General features: G+C 36.4%; 1 protein-coding gene across 1 annotated transcript in view; it reads right to left on the reverse strand.

Moving 5' to 3' along the window:
• Window positions 1-723: 723 nt before the first annotated feature.
• Window positions 724-20,679, reverse strand: part of LOC113230003 (lachesin-like) — a 69,511-nt gene continuing 49,555 nt past the window's right edge. Inside the window, exons 3-6 of the mRNA XM_026463723.1 lie at window positions 20,209-20,394; window positions 19,646-19,838; window positions 13,881-14,009; window positions 724-863 (exon numbers count right to left, since the gene is read on the reverse strand). Of these exons, the coding sequence (XP_026319508.1) occupies window positions 724-863; window positions 13,881-14,009; window positions 19,646-19,838; window positions 20,209-20,394 (648 nt within the window). The remainder of the gene's footprint in view (window positions 864-13,880; window positions 14,010-19,645; window positions 19,839-20,208; window positions 20,395-20,679) is intronic.

Below are 20,679 nucleotides of genomic sequence, written 5' to 3' on the forward strand. Positions count from 1 at the left end.
TTTCGTATGCATGGAATTATAATACGGACTTCGACAATGCAGTTCGTTTAGTAGCTGCCTAAGAGAGAACCTGTGTGACTATAATTCGTAGCTCACTTTACAGCTACGGCGTAGCAGCGTAGCAAATTAGACACATTAAAAATTTATTTGAATCAAGGAATTTCTATTGAGTGCGATAGAAATTGCGCTGAATTTGATTGAACATTAGTTCAGTTTGAATATGATTCAGCGATAAATAAATTAGTGCTACTGACGATCACTTAAAATAATTGTTAAAATATTAAGCATAGTACAATTGAACATTTTGCACTTGAAATCGTCAATATGATTAAGTATTCACTACTAATTACAAGACATTTCTTATAAACAAACAATTACAACAAACAACAAACATGCGGAAACCATTTGATAGCATGTTGTAGGCTACATTTAGTAATCAGTTTTCGCGTCGTCCTCGATCTTTTAAAAATCACTTACGTGAGGTCGACTTTTGAGAATAAATTGACTACTTGTAAGAAGATTAAATTTTTTATCTTTGTGTACATGCGAAGTCTCCAAAATGTCATCAAATCGTGGACACTATTGTAGTAACATAGTTATGTATATTTGTGTAACACTAAACCAGAGGATACCAGATTCACTATATGCTAATTTAGTTAGTGCTAAGTATTAAACAGTATTGGAATAATCAATGCTGTATTTTACAAAATAGTAAGCATATAGTTAAATTCTGTATATATTACCGTTCTCTCTAGTCCAATAATTGATGGCCTTCGGAGAGGCTTCGACGTGGCACTGCAGCGTGACGTCGGTACCAGACGGCGCTCCCACCAGCTGGTTCGGCACTTGCACCAATGGGTGAACTGAAACAAAGACATTGTTTATATTTGTGTATGTATCAATGCGACACTAAAACAAAAACTGTGAATTATAAAAACTACTTGTGTAATCTCCATACTGCCAGTTAGGTTAATGTCGTTAAAAACGCTGTTAAATGTTAGGTTTAAAAAACGCTGTGTGGAAGTTCTTAAATCGACTACGCACTCAGGTAGCTCGCTGCTGAAACAAGACGTGTTAAGGGGGTTCAGGGATGCCAGTCTAACCCAATATGTCTGCGATGCCCCAACACAGTCCTTACAGCACTTCCTGTTGTGTCCCTTGTGCCCTAACACAAGTACGAAGGATGATCTCTATACGATAACGATAATAACATAACGCATTTAATATAACGCATAACGGATGACGCAGTTAAGGTCAAAGTCAATATAAAGTAAAAGAAGAAATGGCAGCTTAAGAAGAAAGTTAAAAAAAAAACGTTTTTTTTTTTTCATTTTTATGTAATCATTTACAGTGACATGAGAGCAACAACAGTCTCATATCTTTCTACATAAGTTTTGTTCACAGTGCCCCTCCCTATCAACCTCTTGGTTATGCGGGAAGTGCACTATGACCTGTGCGAGCGAACCCGCACAGGGACCATCTAAGTCCGGTTCTAACTCCGGCTCAGCACGTTTGCACGGACTTTCTTGAAGTTGTCTGTAAGGCTAGTGACTTAGGTGAACCGCCACGGGCGCATGAGAGCAACAACAGTCGAAAAAATATTTCTACACACAATAATGCAGTGAACTTTTAAAAAAATATGACCCCAGCTTAGCAACGTACACCTAGCTGAGCTACACGCTTATCATTGTAGCAACCCATAAGGTTATGATTGAAGAAAATCTGTAAACTCGAAACTTTCACTGAAACAATTTACCCGTGTAAAACATGCAGAAGAATTAATTTTATGACAAACTATTTTTTGTGCATATTTAAACTTTCTACACTTGTTGAGATGTGTGTATTATTTTCACTATAAACAAATTATAAAAACGTGAAAAATTTGTCGCGATAAGGCTAGTGAAAGAGGAAAAATTTAGTCAAGTGTCAAAACGAAAAAATATTATTTTGAGATAGCTGGACAATATTTAATGCCGTAGACAGCAATTAATTATTTGACACTTATGTTATAAATAATATTTGTGAACTTGGGTAAAGGAGGAGAACTTAGATAAATTAATGCATGTTGGAGTGAGCAAGTTCGTTATATAAATAAATAAATAAAAAGCTTTAAAAATAATCACGGAACGAATCAGCGGACCTCACGAATTTTTCTTTATGCTTGTTGTCGGATCTTTGTATTTGGTTTTCAACGACTTTTTAGTCGTAGCGCCATCTATGAGATATCTATCAAAGTATTTCGTCATCCAGTTAGATTAGGACTTGTTCCCCGAAAGCTATAACTTGGACCTTTTCATGATGAGAGTGAATAGGCATTATTTATGTGCATGCTACATCGTCGACCTCACCATCACTTTCTATCAGGTGAGATGGAGGTCAAATGCCCACTTATTTTTTATAAAAAAAAATCCGGCCGGATTGAAGGATTAAAAAAAATGATTTTGTTAATATAAATGGAAATGACAACTATGGTAACCCACGCTATTATCGCTTCACATTGGAGATGTATAGTTTTGTACTAAGAATGAATGCAATATTCAGTTACAATGTAAAGTTACCGTTAATTTATGAAATTTCAAAAATATTTTTTTTATTTTCTAAGTCCAAGTCAAATAATCTTTATGTCTTAGGTAAGGAAATTACACTTGAAATCGCCATATTCATTAAACTCTACTGCTCATTCGTAAGGCAGGTTCTCCTGAGAAGAATGAGCAAGAAACTCTAGGGATTGCTCTTTGTAAATAAACGTTTGTGTACATATATCATTTATAATATTAACTTCAAACATCATAGACCGAGACAACCCGCAAGAGCTAGACGGGTCACTACAACGGATTATTGTCATTCAATGTATAATAATAATAACCTTTAGTATAAGGTTTTTGGTTCACGATAGTTTTAAATCTCGTGAATGACAAATTTTGAATATCAACCAGGAATTTTATTATAGAAGCGTTTACCCTTAAATGAATTTGTGACTTTATGAAGACGACGTGTGTTTTTATATTTCGTATTAAAGTTATGTACAGACATAATCTTAATAGGTTTTTTTTAAGTAAGCTACATCCATAACAATTGCCATACTTCAGAGCTCAGAACTTCAAATCACAAAGATCTGAGGGGAACTGCCACTGCGCCCGTCACCCTGAGACTTAAGTTGACAAGTCCCATGTGCCTGTAATTTCACCAACACCCTCACCTACTTGTATAGTCACAGCACTATTTCTCATAGAAAAACTAAAACAATAATTTTGATATTATTGTAATACATTCACTGGGAAGTTACAAAACGCGATCATACTCGAAAGTTTCCAGACTAAAACATGTATAATCGAACAATGTAAGGTATGTATATCACTAGTATTTTGTTTATGACGCTAAGTGACGGAACGAACAAGTCGTGCGCCTAGTGGTACGGCACTCAGAGCTTTGTCACTTGAGACATAAGTTGACAAGTACCATGTGCCGGCAATTTCACCAGCACCTTCAAAACCGGAACGCTGTGATGTTCACATTACGGCTTGGCGGCAGAAATTGGTAAAGTAACAGTACTTCCCTGGACGAACTCTTTCACAAGGAGCTCTACTCCTACAAGTATACAGATTTCTAACCACTGTATCTTTTGAATACACACGAAAATTTTAAATGTAATAGGTACTTATACATTTTTGCTATTTCAACCGTACAAATAAAGAAATTCTTGTACGTGGTAAAATAAACCGGTTTGTTTATAATTGTCCTATTTGTAATCCTCTTGCAGTAGTAACATAACACTGGGCAGCCATTTTACCCATTTTAGCTGCGTTTTGTTTGCATAAGTTTTCATTTGTGCTTGTTTTCGCTGAAAGTTCTGTTGCAATGTAACATACATTAGTAAAAGATTTTAAGCTTAGTGTAACTTGTACACATTTCGTGGCTTGAATTCTAATGATAATTTTTAATTGACAGCCGCATTTTTAATGTTTCCTTTTCATTTGATTCTCTTATTAATCAACTTTAAAAAAAGGAGGAGGTTCTAAATTCAACTGTATTCTTTTTGTGTGTATGTTACGCGTTTACTCTGACATTTATGAATAGATTGATTGTTTTTTGTTGGAAAGGGGGTAGTACCTCAGTAGAGTCCCATTCAAATTTGAAAAAAATATTCCACCTCTAAGGGTGGTAAATTAGGAGATGAATACGGTTAATTGGATTTCACCCGTTTTCTGTTAAACGATTTCAATAAAACTTGGCAAATTGATATAATTCCACAAATTTCTGATATCGGTTTCTTTTTGTAAAAAAATTGTTTAATTTTTGAATTGTAGTTTTTATGTGTCGTGATAAATCAAAATTCAAAATAAATGGCACTAAATCTGACAAGAGTAATTCAACGAAAGTTGTAACTGTGTACCGTTACGTTGTTTTTAATAATATATCGACTGTGACTTGTTAACTAAATTTGTTCGTATTACATAACGTAAGAATCTGAGAATCTGATCACAATAACATTTTGGGGATTTAAAAAATAGATTTAATTACCGTTACACACAGCTTCAATTCACTTAGGTCAGAGTTCGTTTGGACTTCGCCGTACTATGTCGATTGTCACTTGTTTACGCCCAGCTGTATTTTTCGTTAATTTAAAATACTCTCTATTCTTTTGTTTCAATTCTCAGACACTGATTTAACAAATAAACAAAGCACTAACCTATACCATTATTGCCACTTTAGAGTTGTAACTACATCAAGGTAGGTAGATAGATTAAACACATTTCAATAAGAAATGACCTTAGAGCCAAGTCCAAACTTATGGTACCACGATTTCGTTTAACTAAGGTAAACAATTCTTTTATGGGGAACTGTATAGGTTTTTACAATAAGATTCCGGAGCATATATTAAGATTATCATTTCCTAAGTTTAAACAGTACATTAAAAATATTTTGATTGAAAAGTCATATTAGAAAATTGAAGACTACGTGTTAGATAAACATAATTATATGGAAAGACAATGTGGCTCTAGTTTCCACACAAATTTCATTTAAAGTGTAGTTATTCCATAGCAATTAAGTTTATTTGAAAAGAGCAATCCCTAGAGATTCATGCTCGTTCTTCTCAGCGAAGTCAGCGTAGTGAACTAGCAGTAGCTTAAATGTGAGGTTTTTTAGTGTAAATTAATTTTACCTACCTATGGAATAAATTATTCTTTGACTTTGACTTGATTATTCACTAATATAACACAGATATAGATTAAATAAAAACAAAAGTAGAAACAAATTTTCGGTTCTAGCAGTGAAAGGGCGCTGACTCATCATGAGCCAAAGTTCCTTAAGGCGTTGGTTTTAAGTTAGGACCAACGAAAGGGACTATTATATATAGAAGTTATTTCGGTTATTCTCGGAGTAGTGTTCATTACCTAATTTCCGTGACAAAATTCCCGATTGCATAATTTCACGAAATTCGTCCGTTAAGTGGCCAGCTCGATCATGTTGTAAAGAGAGAGTTTATACGGAGTCAATTGAATCGATTGCAGCCTTAAAACTCAAAATTCGTGAAGTGATTAACGAAATAGGCCCACCATTTTATCAAAAACTGATTAAAAACTTTGATGAAAGAATCGACATGTGTAACTGTGGTCGTGGTGGACATTTATCAGGTATCATTTTTCATCTATCTACCAAATCCTACTTTTTTAATACAATTAAAAATTTGAATCATTGTTATCTAAATTTATTGTTTTATTTTGATTTACAAAACAAAGATCTTGTTTAAAAACATTTTATAAGTAAAGTTTTTATATAATATCAATAGTGACGGGAGGAATAAGTCGTTTGCTTGGTGGTAAGCGACACATCTGCCCATAGCCGTTTCGGACCCTCTTAGAGCTTTAAATCGCAAAAATCTTTGCACTGCCACTGCGTCACTCACTTTGAGACATAAGTTGACAAGTCCTCTGTGCTCGTAATTTCACCAGCACCCTTGTCTTTCAAAACCGAAACGCAATAATGAAGTAAGACGAACTCTTTCATAACGTGCTCTAAAATAACCTACTAGAAATGTAACAGCATGTTATGCTCTAGCTTTCAGGCGGCGCGGCCCTTTGCTTCACATTACCATTGGTCACATAAATTACCGACAAAATGCATTCAAATTATTTCGTAGCTGTGAAACATGAAATAAGTACGATCTGTTTGCGTCACTGTGATTTTAGACGAGCTATAAGTTTGAATTACTTTGGGGAGCAATAAAATTGTAGGTGGGGTCAAACTGATTTAATATTTTATAGCATATACGTAATGTGCGTCTGTTTGTAAATTTTTATGCCCGAAAATGTAGATGTTTTGTACATACGATTAAAATTTAAAAATGTAAGATCATTAATATTGAGATTAAAAAATAGAGGTTTATGATAGGCATTTTGATGTTATTTGGTTTATATATTATTTTTATTAATAGCTGTAAACCTGCCTAAAATGCCACAATTAGCTCGTTCAAACGTAAATTTAAACTGTATTTATTAGATAGGCAAAAAATATGTAACAAATAGCAGTTGGTGTGGGAACTCACGTTTTATAAATTATTATATTCAATTTAATTTATGCAAGTTAATTATAAAGATTAATAAGCCTTTTAACAAGAGAATTAGATATATATTTTATTTAATTATTTATTTTACATTATAGATTTTAAATATATATTTTAACATTTCATGTGATATGTGATATGTACATGATTTATTATTATATCATACAAAATTTTACGTATATATAAATATTAGGTATTTAGGCATATTTTTCTCTATAACGTGTTTTATGTTGATATTTGAAATTTAAGATATGTTTTATTGATTCACTTTCAGTGGCATCTACTCCCTTCCTCGGCCACCACAGACTATCAGCGTTGAATTGTTTTGCATGCACAACACGACGAATTCTGAGTGGTGACCATTTTGGATCTCAATGTTTGATATTAAGATTTACTTTGTGTTACTAGTAGAGACCAAATAAATATTATTTTCTTTCTTTATAAAATAAAGAAAAAAATCCAAATGTGAATATAAGTATAGCTGTATGTGTATTTTTTATAATACAAAGTGACGGGACGAGCAAGTCGTGCGCCTAGTGGTAAGTGGTAGTAAGCGTCACGCCTGTCCGTAACAGTTGCAGTGTGAAAAAGAGGCCACTGCGCCTATCACCCTGAGACTTAAGTTGAAAAGTCCCATGTGCCTCTAATTTCACCAGTACCTTTACCAAGCAGTAATGTAAGTAATGCTTACATTACTGCTTGGCGGCAGAAATAGGTCAGGTGGCAGTACTTCCCTGGACGAACTCGTTCACAAGGAGCTCTACTGCTAATTACATTATGATTATAAATATGTTGTAGTGTAAAAAAGTGAAAATTAAAACTTCAGAAAGGCTACGGAAAAAGTATAAGGAGGCATGAAATTAGTTACTGCAAAGTAGATATATTTTGTAATTTTAAAATTTTAAACTGTTTGTTTCGAAAGATTACAAAAGTTATTTCACACTACAAAGCTATAATTTTTAGTGAAAGCTGGTAACACTTACTGGTTTTGCCGGTACGATGATTTTGTGTGTGCAAATCTCATTGTGTGGTGGAATATTCCTTCAGCATTTTGAAGTCGAGTCACAAACGCAACTGCAAGTCGTGCATAGAAGTGATCCTTGTAGCTTCGATTGTAGCCAGTAATATCGAAAGTGTGAAGCACAAATAACAACAGTCTCAGTGCCTTGTGGCACACCCTTGTTAACAGTACGTTGATCTGACATCAGGAACGTATAACCGGGTTGAGATAATTTTACTTGTTGCGTGTGAATGGTGTTCACTTCTGAACAATTTCAAATCCGACAAATCGCAACGGCAACCTAAAACGGGACTGTATCTTAGGCAGAATATGATTTGTTTTTATAATTGCAAGTTCACGCCCTTTCAAGATTTTGTTCATAATTTTACCTTTACGTTTTATGGACTATTCTATCGTGTCAAACCGGTGCACTGTCAATCATTGCTACTTTACTGCATTACATCCTAGGGCGGTGTACATAAGACCACCCTGATAAACCTGGAAAGAGCGCAAAGAGCTGTTCTTAAAGTCATCAACTTCCATCCTTTCGATTATCCAACCCGCAACCTCCTAAACGGGTGCGATGTCCTCTCGGTACGGCAACTGTTTATCCAACAAATAATTTTGAATAGGCACTCAATTACTCCATTTGATTCTGTTACTTTAACCACCCAAAGACGACTCGATACCTTTTCATCTCGTGCACAACTCTGCTCAGTACATTCGCATAGATTCTTTTGCTTCCTTTGTACATTCCTTTACTTTAAATTAAATTCTAATTTGCATTATTTCGCCATGAATAAAATAGAATGTAAAAGGACCATCAAATAGTGGCTTAAGAGTAAGAATTACAGTGAAACAGAGGACTCGATGGAAGTTGTTTCATAATTACAATTTGTTGTTTTGTATAGGTAACCATTAATTTATAACTACTAATTATTTTATTGTTAAATATAGAAAATCTACTTTTAAGCTGTAATATAAAGAAATTTGCATAAAAAGATGCCTAAAATACAGGTATATATTTACTTAGCTTAGGCATCGCAATTACACATTGGATGCTTTAAAATATATAATTTACTATGAAGAATGTATAATCTAGATTCCCCTGTTAATTCTTATTTAAATACTATACTAGCTTTATTTACATTTGTTTTACTTATATTGTATTAGGTTAAGTTATATTGAAATAACCAACCAAAACATCGCAACAAGAGTGTTTCGGCTGTTATCAAGGCAAAATAAATTTATTCTTTATGTAATAGAAATAGCGTATCTTTCAAAGTAAAATTATAATGTACCTATAGCATTCTTTAATATTTAATCCACAAAGTAAGTTAAATGCATCGTTTTATGCTATTAACTTAAAAAATTACAATAAAACCGGAGAAACCTTTTTGCAGCTTTTTCTCAAAATGCTGTTTTGATACAGTGTTTTGGTTAGACACGGTAGTTTTGTGCTTTGGGGTAGGATTTATTATTGCCGTTTTCGGAAGTAAGGGGAATGTCGAAATAACCAACGACGAATAAACAATGTCAGTAACTACATTAGAATATGAGTTAACAGTGTCATATCCGCTCTAATGTCATCCGATTCCAATGCATTGGATTTTATGCCAAGAATAATTCTGGCAATGTTGTTTTCGTTAACAGAGATTATGTTAATATGTGGGTTTCAACACTTCAAGTGCTGTCTCGTGGTATGTTAAGAACATTTTTATTTATTTGACCAGAGTCGTTAAAATAAGAAGAACAGATCGAGGAGCATTTGAAATTTGGTAAATATCACGATTTAAAATTTTTCTAGGGAGTTTTGGTATAAAGGGCAACATTTTTTTTACGTATAAAATTACTGTGCGTTTAACCTTCATCTTATCAGATGGAAAGTGACGATAAGGTCGACGATATTAATAATAATAATGTGCCAGACAACCACACGAATTAGCCTGTCTCAAACTAGAGAATTCCCTATGCTGTATATACCAAAGCAACGGACATCACCCAGAACACTTAGACCAGAATTAATTTAAAAAATTTGATTCGTAGCTAGATCGTGCTGGGAATCGTACCTGGGACCTCCTCTACTCTGCAAACACTCCTAGTATTATTGTTAAACTCTCTTTTATTAGGGTTCCATATTCAGACAAGGACTCTTATGAGATTGTTCAATGTGTTTGTCTACTTATCTCAGTTGGTCATATTGCAGTATATTCTAGAGCTGTGAATTAGATACAAGTACATTTTGTGTAATATATGAGTAATATACTAATTACACGTGAAATTTCAGCTGTGTTTTTGGTATTTTTATGAAACGTGTGAATCGCTAATAAATATATATTTTGTTTATTTTGATTTTATATTATAAAATTGCAATGGCTATTCGCATAGTCACTTTCGCAAGTGTAGCGGAAAATAAATATTAGGTAAAAAGTACACCAAGTGCTAGACTCACGTTGGCGGAGTGTTTGCTCGCACCAACTTCGCTCCACTTCACCGCACTACTGCGACTGTCACTTGTTTACTCTGAATATTATCCCGCACTCCCTAGCTACTTTTGTTAGTGTTAACCTATTTACTGAGCTAGCTTGTTCGCAATTAAACTTTGGTTGTGGTCAATTGTCAACAGGTAAGTTGTACAGGTTGACCGCAAGTTTGTTGAAACTTTTAACTAAAAATCCAACTTTGAAAATTAAACGAATTAGATTTAGAATGTCCTGTTGCTATTATACCTTCACGTACAATGTATTTTATACTTATGCCGTAATTTATAGTAACTAAAATAAATAACATTATATGTACCAAACATGCAGCTCAAAAGAAAATAATTTTAATTAAATGGATTCTTCAAACCTTAGTTGTGTAAATATTCACTTCAAAGTGAACGAGTTCAAAGTGCGGCGTTCCAAAAACGTCTTGTCTGAAGAAACAAGAGGCAGAAGGCTTCAAAAAAGGGCGGATTATTTCACAAATGTAAACAATCACACCAACACTCCCCAAAGCCTGTTTAGGGTGAATTAAGGAAAACGGAATTTTCTTCCTCGGCCTTAGTTCGAGGCTTATTTGCGGTTATGCTCTTTGACCGTCGTTAAGTTCCTCTAGACGGCTTTTACGAGTTTAAGTGGCCAATTTAGCGAACGAAATCGGAACGATCGGAATTTTTGTTCTAATTAATAACTCCGAAAGCAAAGAGGGCAGACTTTTGCTTATTAAATATAACGGCTCGATGAGCCATTGATGTAATTTATTTTATGATCAAATACTTTTAACTGCACCACCGCATTAATTTATAAAAGATCTAAACACGACTTATGCAGCGATTAAGCAATCTCTAAGTATATAAGTAGGTGGGAACTCTCGGCGGCAATCAAAAGTTACAAGAAGTTTTCTCAGGAAGGATTCCTCACGGAATTCTTGAAGTGACAGTTTGATTAACCGAGCGGCGCACACGCTCCCCCGTTTTCGAATTTCTTGGCGTTTTGTTGCTATTACCTGCTCTAGTTGTCGTTGGAATTTTATAGGGTTCAAAGCAGTATTCGTCTAAGAACAAAATATAATTGTTATTCTTGTTAAGTGCAATATTGTTTCGCCATGAAATCGGATCACGATTTAGCACTTTGTAAAAGAAACATAATTTAACTTATTTAGAAGGTAAAGCGCTGGAATCTTGCAAATTGATTGAGATTTGGTCGCTTCGTTGAGCATGTTTCTTTTTCTCTAAATTCAATTTGCCGTCTGCCGGCTTCAGTGAATCAACTAAAAACTCATCGCGTTACGAAGCACTTACTGTTACAAATGAACTGCTCCACTGCTGGCGTTGCGAAGCTCTTTTTGCGTTCACTCACCGCAGCCGCAAGTCCGCACGACCCGCTGTTATCATTCGTTTTCGGGGAAGGAAATTTAAATTAAATATTTGAGAGCGTTAATTTTGTCTCCTCATCGAGCGAACGCGACGCATTCTTTGTGAAGTAATTAAACTGAGTGGAAGGGTTCCAGGCGGCAGTAGTTTGTTTGTTCGCCTGAAATTGCGTTTTCTATGAAGAGAATTTCCTCGGTTGCCGTTAAGATTATCACTGAAGCGCCTATTTCCTTTTAAAGTAGAAGTTGGTTGGAGCTTTGAAGTAATATATAAGTATTTACGAAGAGAACATACGATATTGCGGCTCATTTGGAGAACTTTCTGTTGTGATGTTTTCATTCGAATTTAAACATCAATAGTTTATTGGGTACGTGCATATAAAGTGTACAATCAGACGAGTGTTTACATCGGAACTGCCAATAACAGAATGCAAATATCCACCGGACAACATGTTCGCGCCCAGCCACCGGCTAACGCTTCGGAAAACTTTTACACTCGTACATATTCAGCTATCTCGACGTCACTGTACAACCAATCCTCGAATTTAGAACGGTTAATTAACAAGAGTAAAACGGACTGATAGATTAAAATTGCACATGTATGAAATCCGTGATTGATCGGCATGTCTGCGAAAAGTATTTATGGAAAAATAATTGTGATGAATGAATCTTTGACTTAAGGTAACTAAATTGTAATTAAATTCGGACGTCATGACTATAATATTTTTCATTTGGTCGCATTTCTGGGCAGACTCATATCAATTAGCTGCAAGGTTATTATTATTCTGGGTACATTATGCCCGGACGTAGAGAAGTTGAATTTATTACATTGTTACTACGGCGATCACATTTTGGAATTCATAAGGTGTTACGACGTCCATCCCCAGCGGTATAACCCTTTCGATGTAAATGGAAATCAGTGGGTGCAACTGTGTCTGTCCCCATTCTGCATTGATTTGCCTATGTGAGTTCGCCCTGTCGATTGCGTTGGTAGATAGACATGTTAATTTGTCTGAGTGGTATGGCTATTGATGTAAAATGTAAGGCCAAAGTTCAATTCACAGAACTCATTCGTATGCAAGGCGACGGTCAATGTTTTCAAATAAAAAATGGTTGCTCAGATGGCTTGCTCTATACCAATGGTATTTACAAGTCTTTGTCAGACGTTCAAACCTTGTGCAGCAAAGTATTTTGTTCTTTTTGTAAAGTTCCTATTATTCCATAAGATTAACATTTGCAACAATTCTATACCTATATAATACCACAAATAATACAGTCAAGCCACTAACTTTAACTAAACACGACTTGCTGACTTCAGAGGGCGGATGTCGAATTTGGATGCAAGGCACGCGCCAAAGATGATACGTGATAACACGAAAATCTCCCAATTGCTTACGTGTTTGAGCCAAGCCGACTCACCGGTACTACAGCCTACCAAGCATTGAATAACTCCTGGTTATAAATTAGTCTCGAGATCGGCCGATAAGTGAGTTCTCGTGGTACCGCTTTTTGCTCGTGCTTTACACAGGTGAGTAGATTTTATCGACGGCTGAATTGATTCATGTTGTGAATTCGTAATCATATTTCTCAACTTTCAGCTTTTACGACTAGGGGAGTAGAATTTATTGAATATCTTCTCTAAAATTAGTTTTATGTACTTATTCTTTTGAGAAACTCGCATAAAGTTTTGTATAAATTTGTTTATTAGGTTTGACATTTCTAATAATCAAACTTATTTATGTGATAACAGGTTAATAAATATGTGCGGTAGATGGTATTTAAATTATAGGCCCACACGAAACTGTAGTTTGACGACCTCCTTGGTCGAGTGCTGGCTTTGAGGTCCCAGGTTTGAACCTCAGCCAGATCAATGCAGAAAAACTAGCTTTTTTTATATTATCTCGGGTTTGAGTATTTGTGGTACCGTCGTTGTTTCCGATTGCCATATAAGCTATAGTTACTAACTTTGGGATCAGAGCAACATATGTGATGTTGTCTCATATTTATTTAATTATATTTATTATATAGTCTGAACTCGATAGATGATGATGATATTGATGTCATTTTTAACCGGCTAAAAAAGAGGAGATTCTCAATTCGACTGTATGATTGTTTTTGTATGTATGTCATGCGACAACTCATTTGTGAACCGGTTTTGATGATTTATTTTTTGTTGGAAAGAGGGTACCTCAATAGTGGTCCCATTTAAATTTGAAGTAAATATTCCACCTCTAAGGGTGGCAAACTAGAGGATGAATCCGGTTTTGCGCACTTTCCGGTAATCGATTTCAATAAAACTTGGCAAATAGATGTCATTCCATTAACTTTTGAGGTCGGTTTTTTAATACTCTGTAGTGAATATCTAAGATATATATTCATATAGTGTGCGTGTGTGCAAAGTACCTATTTAAAAAAAATATTTATTGACACAGTGAAAAGTAACGGTTTAGGTATACTTACAATGTACATGCAGCATTATCCTTTTGCTGACTGAAGGCGGCACACCATTGGCTGCGATGCAGAGGTACGCGCCCATCTCAGACCGAGTCACTTTCGTCAGGTTCACGATTTCACCCTCGAGTGATGTCACTAGTAACAAAAAGATATTATAGTGATATTATCTTTCTTCGCAAGTGAGAATAACTTGCCAGCCGAAAAATAAACACATTATTTTTTTTATATAATCAAGTGACGGACGAACATGTCGTGCGACTGGTGTTAAGCGACACGTCTATCCATAACAATTGCAGTACCACTTAAAGCTTTTAATCGCAATGATCTTAGGGGCACTGCCACTGTGCCCGTCACCCTTAGACACAACTTGAACAAGTCCCATGTTCCTGGATATAACACCAGCACTCTTACCCTTCCAAACCGGAACGCAGTAACGCAGTAAAGTAGTAATGCATACATTACTGCTTGACGGAAGAAATAGGTAAGGTGGTAGTTCTTCTCTGGACGACCTCCTTCACAAGGAGCTCTACTGCTACTAAAGACTAACAAGAGGTGACTAACAAGAGATAATTATAAAGACTAACAAGATGGCTGTGCAATATATTCTACTCTAGTGCTTACTTTACATTTCATCGTTCTGAAAACACTTTCGACGCCAAAAGTTGACGGTCTTCGGTAAACAAGTGCCGTTAGTGGTTTGAACTCGAGTTGTTTTCCTGACACCTTGCTCGAATGGCACCCGAGTACGTTTACAGCCATTATTCAAACAAGGATAAAAAGCTGGGGCAATATTTTCCAAAGGAGCTGAAGGGAGTTGATGGTTTAAAGTGTAGAGCTCTCAAGTCGGCCGCGACGCTTCGTTAGCAAACAATGCGAGAACAACGCGTTGCCTGGAGTAGTCTCTTATGATGTTGAATCTTGCGAACATGGAATATTTTCCATATTATTGGAAAATATTGATCATAGACAAAAGCAATACCGAGCATAACATTATGTAACAAATTGGCTTATTCAGTTTGTGCAAGTTATTGATGCCTTTTGGGAATTTTCAATAGTTTTATTGCAATATTTAACTGTATATATTCTCTTCTATATATATTTCTTCTTAATCTTCTCTAAATTCTTTTAATACAAAAATACCGAATTTTCCTCCAGCTACCCTATGGCATAGATGGCATTGCAAAACAATGGAATAGTCTAAGTTTGTCGCAAATTAGTGAACAATTACTACAATTTTGAAACTGTTGGTACTTTTTATGGTACTCAGCGATGGGACGAAGAAGTCGTGCGCTTGGTGGTAAGGGATACATCTATCCATAACAGTTGCAAAGCTACTTCGAGCTTTAAATCGCACAGGTCTCAGGGGTATTGTCACTGCACCGGTTACCCTGAGACATAAGTCGACAAGTCCCATATACCTGTAACTTCACCAGCACCCTTATCCCTTCAAAACTAGAACGCAAATGTGAACATTACTGCTTGGTGGCAGTACTTCCCCGGAAGGACTCATTTACAAGGAGCTTTTTTTCACCATATCAAGCGACGAGACTTCAACAAGTCGCGCCACTGATTGTAAGCTACTCGCCTATCCATAACAGTTGCAGTGCCAGTCAGAGCTTCAAATTGCAAAAATCTTAGGAGCACTGCCACTGCGCCCGTCACCCGAAGACATTAAGTTGACAAGTCCCATGTGCCTGTAATTTCACCAGCACCGTTACCCTTCAAATGGGAGCACAGTAATGCTGACGTTACTGCTTGGCGGCATATAGATAAGACAAGGTGGCAGCACTTCCCTGGACGCGTCTTTCACAAGGAGCTCTACGCTACTATGCAAGTGACACAAGATGACAATTTCAAATAAAATGATTATAATAAAATTTAACTTCAATTTTAAATGAATCTCCAGTCTGTCGCTTCGAAATTTTATAGTGGACTGAAGACTTAGTAAAAAATTTACGAGTCCAAGTTAAATGGACTTTGTGAAATTCCACGACTCTACGGCATTCTGAGCTGTTTTCGAGGCGGGCCACTGAATAAACTTGGCCTGTCGATGTGTCATAAGTCAAGTGACGTTCCGGCCCCATGGACCCAAGCAGTTTCTCTTCAGTACAGACAACTTTTGTTAAGGGCATTTAACAATATTGTTAGGTCAAGTTTACATAATTTTATTACGAAAATAGGTATTCGTACAAGAATGTTATTTTAGTGTCTACGGTAATATAGCTTTGACGCTAAAATGACCTGTTCGCTTTCGTGATTGTTCGATTTCACTTATAACATTTATATACTATTTTTTTAGTAACCATATATTTTTCTCCATTTAAGGATGGAGACTATTTGACCTTGGATCGAGAACCCTCAAATGTAATGGAATAACTACATTTTCTTTTCGCTCAAGAACATAATTTTAATTACGAATTCGATGTGCTTATTTCCTTTTAGATTCCGTTCCCCATTTTCGATGGGAAAATTAATAAGGCATAGAAGTGGATAGGCCTTAATGGGTTTCTTCATAATTGGGTTGGTAGTCAACAGCTTTATCTGATCCACGCAAACCTTCCTTTCGTATTTGAAATGATTCATAATATTCAGTGGAACTTATTTCATAATGAATTGGAATTAACAAGTTAGGATAATGTAGCGGTGCTGGTAGTATCTGTTTCAAAGTTTGCCGGATGAAAAGCGTCGAATAGAAGGATGGCGGAGTTAATTTGCATCAGTCTCCGACTAAGTTTCCGCCATTCATTCGCTTATCTGCATAATTTGGTGTAGAACATGAAACAAATAGGCGCGGGACACGCCGTTGTCACCAGAACATGTTTCATACGACACAATAAAGGCCAGATTTTGAATAATAACCCTTTGTTGGGATACCACTGGTTTTTGTCTTCGTCACAATTATTATTGCATCAGATTCCGCCTCCTCGGTGTTACAAATTATTTGTTTTGTGAAATGGGTAACGGAAACATTGTTGATTTTATCCTTTTTTTATCTCATCTGTACTTGCTTCGGCTCTTCATCAGAAAGTGGAATTACAAATAATGTGATAATTATGTGCATATATTTTACTTTAGCGTGAAACTATGGAACACTGTAGGTTAAATAAGCATATATCAATAAATACATTGCGAGATTAAATTCTTACACTTTAAAATGATTTATGTGGCGGAAGTTGCTCGTAAGTTCGTGATAATAAATTATAAAGAACCCCATGCCGTCATTGAAAAACTATATTTGTCGTTTCGGACGCCCCTCGAAAGTTTCCTCATTGGAATATTCCGTGAAGAAGCATTGGCCTTCGTAATGGATAGCCTGTATTGTTTCCTGCTCAGATTTATGGAGGTAACTTGTAACGGCTTCTTTAATTAGACTTCTTCACTCAATTGATGATTGTTATTGATGTTAGTTAATATTGGTCGAGACTAGGGGTTTCACCTTCGTACTCAATTATGGAGAATTGGTAAAGTTACTCGTTTTGCTAAGTTACTCGAATTGCGTTTTGAGTTTCATTACGAAATTAATGTTTGACTCGATTGCCAAGGTGGGCTTGAGTCGGCAAAGTTGGTGATTATGTGAAAATGTTGACATTGAATGAATAAGAGTCGCGCTTTAATCTTCAGAGTATAGTACTCGGTTCGTCGTGAAAGTCATTACCGTCAGTACTTTGTTAACTTAATGAATTGACTGATGACGGAGAAGGTTTGAACAGTAGTGGAGTTAAGTGGGACCTGCTGATTAATTACCCTGTCAGTACAGTTTCGAATTGCCACTCGTCACGATTTCCCTTTATTTGTTTCATTTTTGTGAGTTCAGTATAAAAACTGGACTGTTTATATAACGAGCCGAATATTCTCGTAGCTGTAACGTTTTCAAATGAAAATATTGTTTTTGCGCTTTTAGCTTTATTAACAATATCACGTACATTCTGCCGTGCTCACAATATTAACAGTAAGTATGTTTGAAATTCGTATAAGACTTACTGATTTTATTATAAGCACAGCAGCATTGTTAGAATTTATTTTAATTTTATATCACATACGTATATGTGCAGAAAGAAAATTTTCATCTACGTACATTTACTATTCAGAGTGTATAAGAGTAATCCTCTTCAATTCACGAGCTGTGCTCTTGCTGGAGCTGCACCCTCCTTACTTTAGTCTTCACCAAACTTACGTTACAATTACTATTAGCCGGATGAATCCCACTGCTGGGCAAAGGCCTCCCCCTGATACCTCCTCGCATCCCGATTCTTTTTTCTTTTTTTTTTATCGGGGGGAAATGCTTTATGCATACCCTCGAGCCCGGGGAGGCTCGATACCCACTAAAAACCCACGAGAATACCACGAGAAGATACCACGCTAGGCAGCGAGAGATTTCCCCCTATAGTCGCTGCCAGAGTGCGGCGTTGCTCACTCCAGCGATTGCACACCTCTAGGGTGTGTTGTGCAGTATCGTCCGCATCGTCGCATCCCGATTCTGAGCTAACTAAACACAAGCTTTAGTTCGTCACGCCATCGCTTCCTCGGTCCATCGCGGCGTCTTACGCTTTTAGGCTCCACTGGTGGCGGACAAGTCTTCAGCCATGTGATAGACATGAGCAGCCCAACTCCATTTCAGCTTTGCAGTTTTTTGGCCTACATCAGCAATCTGAGTTTAAGACGTAGTGTCGTGTTCGGTTGGTCCGTTTTATACCAAGTATGCGGCGATTCATCGCTCGTTAGCAGACCCCGAGTTTGGACTTTTGAATCTTCGTAAGACACCCAAGTCTGCGCGCCATAAGTTAGTATGGGAACATATGTCCATCAACTTCTTTTTGAGAGATATAGGGAGGGTACCTCTCATAAGATCTCTCATGCACCAATAGCTCCTCCAGGCATTATCACTGCGTCTAAGCAACTTCTTGCTGCACTGGAAGGAGACTATCTGGCACAAGTAAAGGTACTCGCTGCCGTACTGCATATTCTCCCTATTAACTCGGTTTTGTTATTGGTTGTGTTAATCATGACTATGGTCTTGATCATTTTCATTTTTAAGGCTTGCAAAGCTCGGATCTTCTAGAGCATCCTTTGTAGCTCTTAGGCAGATGAAGAAGAAAATACAATATTATCCGCGAAACGGACTTTTGTTCAATCGTCATATTTCATACAAGAACATTGTATTCAATTAACCACATTATGAAACGAAGAAAAATATGTAATTTTAACTTTTGTAAGAAATGCAAAGTAAAATTTGGCCTTAGAATATTAACATCCGAAGTAATCTCCACCCATACCCATAGTGACAATATATTAGCCTAGGCATCTGTAACGCAGTGAATCTTTAATCCTTTAATAACAACAGTAACAACAATCGGATCATAACTTATACATTGTTTAATTTGGGGATTCTCATTATAACCCTTTATCCAGCTCTTTATTTAGTTGAGTGCAGAGATGAGTAGGTAAGTAATTATTCCCGGACCGTCTGGAGGCCGTAATCCCGCGGGATTAGAAGGGGCGGTGTGAATGGTAATAGGAGTTCCCGAGGTGCTGCGGTGTGATTTACTGCTAAGATTCAATAGTGAATATTTTAAGCTGTGATTTATTGGATAACCTTTTCTTATAGTTCTTCAGTCATTGCACTATTTGTAACTGTTGCGATCGGACGTTTGAAGCACTAATGGCTGCTTGAGTCAAAAAGCTTTTTCGCACTACATAACCATATTAAAACTGTATTCACTTGAGTCATTAGTATTCTAAGAATCAAATATAAAGGCTCAGTTACTGCTTACCCTTTGTCTTGCCCTGTGGTCCACCTCTAGATATGATGTCACCTCCGTCTTCTCGGCGCCAAACAATCTTTGGCGGAGGGTACCCCCTGGCTTTGCAAACCAGCTTAGCTGAACCCCCCTCCGGTACCATCATATCTCCTGAAGTTTCTTCGTAGATGATATCCGGGGGGATAACAACTTCAAGGAACGCTGTCTGTAGAACAAAAGGTCTCGTCAAATCAAAGTTTCCCGTTTTATTGTTCCGTTTACGAACGGCTGACCGATATAAAACAAGGCTAAAATTTTGATAGCTCTAAGTCCAAGTAATCTTTCCTTTATTATCTACAACGCCGGACTTAATTTACATTATGTGCAGTACACAAAAATTACATTTCAAGTTTTATCTGTTGACTTTTTAATTTTATCTAAATAATTTGATAGACAAGTCTAGAAAATGTTTCAGCTAGTTCGGAGCCCGCAATCTTATCAATTCTTTTAATTGATATCAATAGTGAGTATGGACACTTTTTCTCTCCATGCTATGTTGAATTGTTTACAAATAATATTTTTATGGCTCAACTTACTTGCATCTTCATAGGATCAGTGTTAACTTGGCACATATATTGCCCCCGATCTTCTCTCTTCACACCTCTAATGTTGAGAGTCCAAGTGTTATAGTCGTTATGTGTGACGGTCAGCCGTGCGTTGTTCGTGATCACGTGCTCGTGGATTGCCAGGATTGCCTTGGTGTCCGCCTTAATCCACGCCACCTATCCACACCGATCCCAACATACCCCAAAGAGAACGAACCCAGAAAAATGTATTAGTACAAAAGAATATTTCCAACAAAAACGAATGCGAAACACAACATTTCTGCATAACGATTATCGTCCGACTTTACCGTTAAAAATATGCAATGGAGACTTTTAGAGAACAACTCTAATTACAAGTGAATACCTCCCAAGAGGCAGTCACGACAACGACCGTCGAGCCAGCAACACTATCTTGTTGCGAGCGCTTCGCAAAATGCTCTCGGAATTTTTAATTACATTTTC

Source organism: Hyposmocoma kahamanoa, unplaced genomic scaffold (genome assembly GCF_003589595.1).
Source record: "Hyposmocoma kahamanoa isolate Upper Pololo Valley unplaced genomic scaffold, ASM358959v1 63, whole genome shotgun sequence".
Lineage (NCBI taxonomy): Eukaryota > Metazoa > Arthropoda > Insecta > Lepidoptera > Cosmopterigidae > Hyposmocoma > Hyposmocoma kahamanoa.